Source organism: Polypterus senegalus, chromosome 7 (assembly GCF_016835505.1).
Source record: "Polypterus senegalus isolate Bchr_013 chromosome 7, ASM1683550v1, whole genome shotgun sequence".
In the NCBI taxonomy this organism is placed as follows: Eukaryota; Metazoa; Chordata; class Cladistia; order Polypteriformes; family Polypteridae; genus Polypterus; species Polypterus senegalus.
In genome coordinates, this window is record NC_053160.1 from 52,820,499 (window position 1) to 52,831,110 (window position 10,612).

The window sequence follows — 10,612 nt, forward strand, 5'->3', positions numbered from 1 at the left end:
TTAATCCCAAGGGGAAATTCACATACTCCTGCAGCAACATACTGATAAAAAACAATATTAAATATTAAATTAAATTAAAGAGTGTTGTGCTGCTTTCATAAAGCATAAAATGGTTAGAAGACATGGAAAACACACACACACAAAAGGCCAGAGTTGTCCTTTTTACGGGTATGGGGCCACAGGACAGGCCTCATCCCATGCAGCCCAGCCCAAACTCAAAGGGTCAGCCTACTGCCTTTACAGGCACAAAAAAGGGACAACAGCTTTTCAAAAATTCAAAAATTTCCATAAAGGAGGAGAGGGAAACTTTGAAATTCTGGTCCCAAGGACAACAATAACAAAGTCTGTTTACATTTACAGATTTATTTACAGAAAAATGAATAACACAAAGCCAAAGCAGGAAAAGGGAAACATAGGTTTTGCCTTAAAGCAAACAATTTCAAATCTGAAACTAATACTGTTGGTCATACCTTATAGTGAAAGCAGGGGTCATAAGCTAGAGAATCTAAATATGTTGCACAAAACCAAGAACTGAAATCAATACTCACAAAACAGAATGCCAAAACATCAGCATAATGTGAAGTGTCTCCTTTTATGCAGCTAGGCCAGTCTCCTGGCTACATTATCAGGTGGCCCCGCCTCTCCAGGCTCCACAAACAGAGGGCAGGACAGACAACAAGGAACAATAAGACACTTAACATAATATAAAACCGATAGAGAACAAAACCAAAAACTGGTGAAAGTTACATTTTTCTAAGCATATTTTATATGATCAATATTTCTACCCACATAAATGACAAAACTTTCAGCCTTATTGCTAATTCTCACCTTACGAACCAGAATGCACACAAAGAGCTGCCATAGATTGAAGTTCAGAGAAAAAGGAAACAGAATTGGAAAGAGAGAGAGAGAGGGATTTTATGGCCGAAGCCTTTGCAGATCACTGGACAGCTGGAGAGTGGAGGAACACGTGCAATTTTATGTCTTTTTCACATCACAATCATGCAGATTTTAAAGTCCATCTAGCTAAAATGCAATTATGTACTAAACAGCTATACAAATTTGCTTTATTTTGGGAATTCATCATTTGCTACCTGTCACAGCTTCCATTTGACTATGTGTTATCCTTTACATGAGCTGTTGTTTACATGAAAATTCTGGCCACACTAATCACTATGAACAGAAATCAGGGCATGTATACCTCTCTGAAAACAGGTATTACAAAGAATCTGCAATAAAAAATACATATTTTTAAGTCTGTTTTGTTGTTATAAACATACCAACAGAACACTGAAAGCATGCTTTCTGAAACCATAACCTGTCAACTTTAACATCTATATATTTTTAGTAATATACGGTATATACCTTTAATTTCACATTTCTTTTGTAGTCCTGAGCTTTAATGTCACATTTCTGTTGGTGTCCTACTGACTCCAATTACAAGCCACTGGGGGATAATTTTTATGTTTAACTTCTAAAAATTGCTTTGCTGAACATCTCGTGTTTACAGGCTCACATATACCACAATTGTGAAAAAGTTACTTTTATATCAAAAGCTAACAAACTTTTCTTTAAAGAGACATATACTGTATATGATTGCTAAATTAACATCTTTACATTTGGGTTTAGCTTGCATTTATACTCATATTTGGAAATATTTAAGTTCTACAATAAAAAATTTAGATACTTTATGAAAATCTTTGCTTTAAGAAAAGGGAAAACTACAAAACAAATTTGGGCTAAAGATTCTTTTCAATATAACCAAGATCATGTTGGTCTTTACTGTTGTCACACATGCACATCCGGGGGTCCCCAGGCAAGCTCAACTGAGGTAAACAATATGACTCTGGGATGAGAGGGGCGCTGTCACTAACAGTATCCTGTCCTTTCTCTGCAGCCCAAAGGGGACTCCCATTGAGGATATTCCCATCCGAATGTGACTTCCGGAACAAGCCCTGCAATCCCCGGTTGATCTGCCACATAAGAAAGGTGGCATCTTTAAGTGTTCTGGACTTGAGTTCATTAAGAGACGCATACCAGAATGTGAGTGCAGACAGCGAGAAAGCCTGAAAGACTGACTTTAAGTCAGTGTCTTTTACTTGTGTACTTAAGTACCTATATTGCCTTTTTATTTTCTGTATAATTAAGAGGGATTACCGGGGTGGTACTCCAACATTTCTTTCTGACAGGTGTATGAGAATGTCATGTTATATGCTTAAGGTTGACAATGTTCCAGTGAGGTTAATACTGTGTATGGATTTGCTGAAGCATATAATCTGGGAGAATGACTTAAAAAGCAGGCAAACAAATTAAAAGAAACTAGGGGAGCTTGATGTCATCCATTAATTTTAAATATATTCCCTAACAAGTCCTGTAGGCAGAAATGTTTATATAAACAGAAGTATGACATCCAGTTATAAATATGAATATGCTAATAGCACCATCTCCATAAGATTAGTGGGCCATGGAGCAGGTCACTCATGCAAATGGGATATCTTCTATCCATTTCTTGTGTCCTGTGGGTGGGATCCCAAGAGACAGGGCCACCCTGATGTCACCACTATTGAGACCTCCTCTGGTTATATACTGAATCAGTGAAGAGGATCTCAATAGTAGGGCATTGACTTTGTTCATTTCTGATTTTTGGACTTTTGTCACTTCTGTTATTGAATTTTGTTTGTGGATATTGTTTTAGGATTTGGTTGCTGTGGAATGCCTTTAAGGCAAGTCCTTTTTTGTGCTTTTTTGATCACCTTATTTTCCTAGTTTCTTAAATACAGCATCACTTATAAAGATTACCTGTTTTGACTTGTCTCTATAGACCTGAGTTTTATGGATGTCTCTTCCTCATGAGACAATTTAAAATATTTTGTGGCTTCTTTATATTTGTGAATTTTTAAAGCCAGTTTAATATTTTCTGGAGCCTGCTTAGGCCAAAGCCTGCAGGCATGAGCTGGGGGACTAGATGAATTGGGAAGAGCCTCTTACAGACTGACTGGTGAAGGTGGTGGCCTGCTTTTGTGACTCTTTTTGGAGGCTCCACACCATTTTTACCATGTCCATGACTGCATATCACATCAACCAACAAATAAATGAAATGAGATTGGGAATGGATATGTGCGCAGGCCTTGCAGTCGACCAGTGTGTGGTTTAAGGAATACTGCTGTACAGACACTGTAGGCTGAAAGCAAGTACAGAGAATGGATGGATGGAACAAATTCTTACCCACTTCCCATCAGCTGAACACTTGGAAGGTTTTCATATACCCGATTACAGACCTTCTTCACTCTCACACAGCTCTGCTCATCTGACCCATCTCCACAGTCATTTTCTCCATTGCACTTCAGATTGGGAGAGATACAGCGACCTGATAAACCAAGAATGAGGAGAAACTGCATTTGTCAAAATGGCATTTAACTGCAACATGGTTCTATATGACAAAATCAGTCATTATTTATAACGTAAATATTATACTGTATATCATGTAATAGCCATTTGTTTGTTTTATTTGCCTTATATTCCACTAAAGAATCTATCCTAGAACCAAGGTATAAACCAGTTTTTGACGTTGTCCCAGTCTGTCGCTGGTGTGTAAGCACAAACAGTTCTCCTTAAATGGTATACCTTACAGCAAATGTAAATTAGTTATTTGTACTTAGTTTTAACACATTGGATCAATGAACCTTTTCTTACCTAATGTAGTAGAAATCAATATGGAAATCAATATGGAATTAAGAAGAGTAACAAACAAGAAACAAATTCTGTACAATTTGTAAAAACTGTTTTAATTCATCCCTAACTAATAACACAATGGTTCATCCTTATTTTGAAATAATTTTGTAGTATAAACAAATGTGTTTTTTTTTTATAGCAGCCACAACAAATGAATGGCTACACCAAGTCATTAACAAATGAAAGCACCGCATCTTACATTTTCCACTGCCACTGTTCACAAATGATGCATAATTGAACAAAACCTTGAAATTATCCTTAACTTCTGATGTGGCCTAATAAACTCTAGGACAAAACAAAAAAATCACACACTCCTTCCTCTTAAACACTCCGAAATGTCAAGACATTTTATATGTATGCTTACCAAAGGATGCCAGTAATAATTTGTTATAAAGCTTGCCCTTCTTGTAATGCAAAACTACTTTTCATTTTAAAAAGCAAGATTTTTTTGCCACAGTCATCGTCATTTTTAAAACCATTATTGGTAAATCAGCTGTACCTCAGCTACTTTACTAGATATATTTATCCAGCCATTTTCTAACCTGCTTATCCAGTTGTGCATAATGGGGAACTGGTGCCTATCTCAGAAGCATAGGGCACAAGGCGGTAATGAGCCCCCCATAAAGTGCAAATTCATCATATGGCACACTCATGCACACATCCAAAACTACAGTACCCACCATAAATATCCATACAGACACGTGGAGAATTTGCAGCCACCAGACAGGCAGTGCCCATTCCCAGGATGTGTACCCAGGATCTGGTACTGTGAGGCAGGAGTACTTTTTCATAATTTAAAGTAATGCTTATTTCAGTTGGTATTATGCATCAGTCCATAAAATATGACCATATACAAAAATAAAATGCAAAGTAAGAGAAGACTTGGTAACATAAATTAACACAACAGTCTTGTAGAAAAACGATAACTTGCAGAGAGATTTTATAACATAGCTTATTGATAAGTCCCAGTCTAAACTTGTTGATTCTCTTGATAATTACGTAGCTATGGTTTAATTCACCATTATCACAGGAGAACAGTTTCTTGCAGTCGGTGGTCTTTGTTTCACACAGGTCCTTTGGGTAGCACCTCCTCGACTCAGTCAGTGTTTCACTGCAGGCTTGACCTCCAAACTGGCTAGGATGGAGCAGTGACCTTGTTCGAATCTGGTATGAAAAGTTTATAAAATCATCAAATTGTTAAGCAAGTTATATTTACAACCAAGCAGATAAATAGCAAATGTCCCATACAGCACTTTACAAACAAAACTGAAATGAGACAATCTAGCATCACTATACATTTCTTGGCCTGGCCCCAAATGTCCTCCCTAAGCCTGTGCAGTTTGGTTTGTTTTTGGGTATTCCCAAACATATGCTAACTGGCAATTTAAAACTGACCACAAGAGAGTGAGTGTGGTCTGTACATGTGTGAGTCCTGCAGTAAACTGGTGTCCTGTCAAGAGTCGGTCATCCTTTGTGCCCAGAGCTTTGGGAAATACCTCTGAAGTGGATGGTTGGATGGATAGCTGGATAGATGCTACAACGTTCAACAACTGACCCATCACAGTTGCATGCATGTGGTTTTACAACGTAACCAGTTTAATAATAAAAACCATTTGCATACGTTTATTTTTAAAAGCAAAAACATGACATACTACACATAGACAATAAATGAAATAATAGTAATACAGAGCACTAGCTTATCATTTTTTTCTCTCCTTTCATTCTTTAGGTTATAATAATGTACTGCATGCTCAACTAATCACATCTGTTTTGTGAGAACTTCACCATGTTACTGGCTCAGATTTGACTCCTTCAATGATTGGATTAAAATTAACAGACTAACACAGTTTTAAGCATAAACTACTCCAGCATGCAGAAACAGAATGTGATACTGTCAAAACAATGGATTTTGTCCTCATGACAGAAAGACCTAAAAGCATAAGGGTAGATCTTAGGATGACGCTTCATATTATCATACAACTGAGTATGTGCAAGAAAAGCCACAAATAATTTGTGTTTTTTGGAGGAGTTTCACCACTCAACCACTTTACATGTCATATTCTCTAATTGCAAATGTATTCATGTATTTGTAACACTGAAAGAAAATCAGCGCACTACTGCAGTACAATGCATTCACAGCAACACGACATTGCTTTTTACAATAAGTGTACAGTCTACTGTATGTTCACATTACCTGTTTATTCACACAAGCCAAGCATTTAGACCAGTCCCCATATTCTCCGAGATGACAGTTCATGGGACAGGCTTCTTCATTGCATGCTCTTTGCTCTAAAAATGTGCATAATGTTTCACAAAAGTTCTTACGGAAGTATTCATCTTTAACAGTTTCCCTATTGGTAACACACAAAAGCAGTAATTAAAACACACATTTTCTTATTTACATTGCATTTTTAACCTAAGAATTTTTTTTCATTAGCGTACAGTCACACAGTGTTTAGCAGGGCTGTGTCACAGCCTCAAGAACTCGAGTTTGATTCCAAGCAGAACATGTTCAGGTAGGTTAACTGTTTGTCTCAATGCAATCGCCACACAGACAGTGACCGGGCCGAGAATCAAACCCATTATTCCGGAGTTGTGAGGCAGCCACACTAACCATTCCTCCACCATGTTACCCCAATTAGAAATTTAGCATACATAAAATGTCTAATGTTAATAACATTACACAATATAATTACATATTGACCTAGCAATTATGGGACGTGTCCAGTATTTAAAATAAATGGTTGTAGTATGGTTCTTACTCAATGTTGCTTCCGAGTTACTAGTTTCATATTTTTAATGTGAATATAATTTCTCCGACATTACATGATAAACAAAATGCAAAATAAAAAGGAACCTATTCAGTACATCAAGCTTGTTTAGTTACTCACTATAACAGCTACACTGGTCTAGTATCTCATATTGACACTGTTATAAAATTACCAGGTGACATGATTGACATTCTGCGGTGGGTTGGCGCCCTGCCTGGGATTTGTTCCTGCCTTGCACCCTGTGTTGGCTGGGATTGGCTCCAGCAGACACCCGTGACCCTGTAGTTAGGATATAGCGGGTTGGATAATGGATGGATGGAAGTTGTACAGTGTAGCTCTGTCAAAGAGATGTATAATGTATTTGGAAAGATGCCCTTCAGTTAATGGATGGATGGATGGATGATTGACATTTTTAATATTAATATAGTGGACTCAAAATGATACTTTAAAGGGAGTTCTTGAAAAAGAACATGGGGACACAGTTGAAAAATTTCTTACAAAAATTATTATTTTTTTCTTCACACAAAGAACAATGGACACATGAAATAACTTACCAAGCACTATGGTAGACCATAATACTAAAACAAATTTTGGCTCAATGTCCTTTTAGATGCCTCGCAGTTAGGTGACCCGGGTTCGCTTCCCGGGTCCTCCCTGCGTGGAGTTTGCATGTTCTCCCCGTGTCTGCGTGGGTTTCCTCCGGGCGCTCTGGTTTCCTCCCACAATCCAAAGACATGCAGGTTAGGTGGATTGGTGATTCTAAATTGACCCTAGTGTGTGCTTGGTGTGTGGGTGTGTTTGTGTGTGTCCTGCGGTGGGTTGGCACCCTGCCCAGGATTGGTTCCTGCCTTGTGCCCTGTGTTGGCTGGGATTGGCTCCAGCAGACCCCCGTGACCCTATTCGGATTCAGCGGGTTAGAAAATGGATGGATGGATGGATGTTTACTCCTCAAATATCCATCCCTGCATCTGAGTATACGAGAAAGTCTAAGGGAGACCATTCCCGATTTTTTAACTTCATTCTCATTTGTGCACAAGAAATGCTTCGTGCATTTATAGCCTTTGTAAGAGATGTCTACTTCTAACCTTTGTCGTGTTTGAATCCCATAGTTGCAGGTCTTGGTGCAGGATGTCCATGGGGTCCATTGGTATCGGTCACAGTAGCATGCTCCATTTTCTTTAACCAAACACCAAAAAATCACGAATATGGGAATAGTGCCCAAATACCCCATGGCACAGAAGGAAGTTTACACCTGTTAAAAAAAAAAAGCATGGCACAAATTATGAGTCAAAGTTTATTTTATGCAGCCATCTTGGGCTGAAAAAGCACCCTAGCCAAGGTTGCTTCAGATCTTGTGACCATGGTGGCTGAGATGCTGCTACTCTAAACTGAATTAACTGTTTAGAAAATGGATGGATTATTGGATTGTCGAACATGGCAGTGTTGGGGTCTCTTACAGGGACAGGTTGAACGGCAAACTGGGGTAATGGGAGATGGGTGGAATAGCTATTCACACAGTTTGTGTTTCCCTCTCTAGAGTGGGGGAAAACTGTCTGGAAAAAGACTGGTGTCACTTTCATTGCTACCCTCCTACTCAGGAAGAATAAAAAGTTCACACTACCAAAGAGTGGCATCATTTGACCAACAGAGAGCAACCACAGCAGAAGACCCTCCTAGGCACTTTGCTTTTTTCCATTAAGATGGCAGTGGTCCTATTGAGCAAACACCATCATCCTTTTTCTAAACTTTTGCTCAGCCCAACTGCCATTATATTTTTTCTCCAGCCGTCTGGAGTTTTTTTGTTTTTTCTGTCCCCCCTGGCCATTGAACCTTACTCTTATTCGATGTTAATTAATGTTGATTTATTTTGTTTTATAATTGTGTCTTTCATTTTTCTATTCTTTAATATGTAAAGCACTTTAAGCTACTGTTTGTATGAAAATGTGCTATATAAATAAATGTTGTTGTTGTTGTTGTTGTTATTAAAGGTGGTTTCTCAGCTGGAGCTCCAATCCTTTGACACTCTGCTTGATTCTTTTCACAGGATCTTTTTTACTATGTATAATTACAAGTAGCTTCACAAAGTAATTAAGAAGACAATCACACTGCAAAAGAACAAAATTGTGTGCTGACTATCCATGTTTAAAAGGTAGACTGAATATAAAGAATTGAGAAAACCCTTATGCAAGAGTACTTCAGAAAAGACCATTTTGGAATAAAAGTAGGTTTTGACAAAATAAGGTAACACTGCATAAATATGAAAGCTTTAGAGCCCTTTAGATTTTGTGGTTTTTTAAATGCTTTTCAGAAGAGGCAGTCCAATATACATATAAAGAAAGAAGGCCACCCAAAGAATGCAAACAGAAATAATAAGCATGTGTTTGCTACATTTGGGTCCGATTAAACACGCCAATGATGCCCATCTATCCATGGATGCAGGTGGCTGGCACACATCCATTACTCTTTCTTTTATTCTGATTACTATCCCTCCCACTGTTATTTCCATTATCTCAGCTCCAGGGGCCTTTCCATACATCACCTTAAAAGAACTTGCATTCAATAATCTAACAGGCTGCCACCTACTAACACAAACAGTTAAAGTCTAAGGCACAACTTCCAAATATCCAGGGCAAAGACACTTATTTTGGTCTCATGGAAAGTTCTTTCCAGATTTCAAGCACGGTTCAAATCCAGAATCCTGTCAAAATGAATCTTTATTGCCAAAAGCACTATTTACACTAGTTTTAGGGAAGGTGATCCTCTGGAAATATTAAAGCAGGAGCGAAGCTACCCATTTATTAGTAATGGCCCACCATAACGTTATGCTCGATTTTCAATAAAACAAGACACACAAAACATCAACGAGGAAGGACCCTAGCTCGAGTGTCATTAAACCTATCGAGTGAAGACTTCAAGGTCCGATCATTAATAAACCTAGCCGCTCACAATTTCAAGGAAGAAACCCAACCCGCGCGTCTTATTGAACCGTTGTGCCCGCTGATTCGTTAGAGGGAAAATATATTTACAACATGAATTGCAAAGAAAGTTTGGACAACAAATGTACATCTCAAAACAATAAATTAAACGTATTTAGAAAAACTAAAACGAAAATAATCAGAGACTACAAAGTGGCCTATCAATGCAAATTATACCCTCTGTGTAGAATGGCCAAGCCTAAAAACTAAACGAATAAACATTTAAACATCGAATCACCAAGAAATAACACAGAATACTTTCTGAAAACCCCGGAGACGACGATTACATTCCTGACCTGTCCACTGTCTGTCGATTTTAACCATCCGCCATGCCGCTTAGTTTCTTTTCGGCCGACCCATCTTGGTGATGAGCACTTTATGCAGACTGGCCGTGGGTGCGAATGTGCCCTGCGATGAACTTGCGTCCCGTCCGAGAATGGCTCCCGCTACTCCTTATACCCACACTGGCCATCTTTGGCATACTTTTAAATTCACTTTCTTCTCTATAAATATTTTGCACGCACGCTTTTGTTAGTTTACAACTATTGTTGTATACGGTTGAAAGATTTTGTTTGTAATCTAAAGCATAAGCAAATTATTCTGTATGTGCGATCATATTTTACGCGTCTTACTTGTATTTCCTATCCAATCGCCTTCAAATGTTTCCTTAATTCTCCTGCCGTTTCTTGTCGAGTACGCTGCGTGCCCAGCCCTGCACTGAACTTGAATGCTGAGCGCGCCAGCTAGCGAAGTCAACAGCCAAAACTTACCGGAGTAAGCGGTGTTAAGCGGAAAACGCTTCACAGTCAAGCAGCCTAAGTGAGGCTTTGTATCCAGTCGCGGATCCTAATGCCCTCCGCCCCCGAGTGAAAGGCAGCAGGCACTAGTAATACACACATGGCGTGTTTACCTTTGTCTTTGGCGAGATGCCGCGATTGATACAAATGACGGGAACAGTCGTGATTTCCTTTGAAACGCTGCACCCAGAGGAGCGATAAGAGCGCCTGTGAATTATTTCCAAATCCACATTCCAGATTTCTGTTTTTCAAGCCTCCTTTTTTTACATACTCAAGGCATGTTTAATTGTGTTAAAATGTGAGTGATTACCGATGCTCTTCGACATTTTTTTTTCTT

General features: G+C 38.6%; 1 protein-coding gene across 3 annotated transcripts in view; it reads right to left on the bottom strand.

The window, feature by feature from the left end:
• c6 (complement component 6) overlaps positions 1 to 10,409 on the bottom strand; it is a 59,545-nt gene extending 49,136 nt beyond the window's left edge. The window contains exons 1-5 of one of the 3 annotated variants that reach the window (XM_039758628.1): positions 10,389 to 10,409; positions 7,589 to 7,755; positions 5,927 to 6,083; positions 4,752 to 4,896; positions 3,226 to 3,367 (exon numbers count right to left, since the gene is read on the bottom strand). In XM_039758628.1, coding sequence (XP_039614562.1) covers positions 3,226 to 3,367; positions 4,752 to 4,896; positions 5,927 to 6,083; positions 7,589 to 7,734 — 590 coding nt within the window. In that variant the 5' untranslated portion in view covers positions 7,735 to 7,755; positions 10,389 to 10,409. The other 2 variants (XM_039758625.1, XM_039758627.1) reach the window with 2 other exon arrangements.
• Between the last annotated feature and the right edge of the window lie 203 nt (positions 10,410 to 10,612).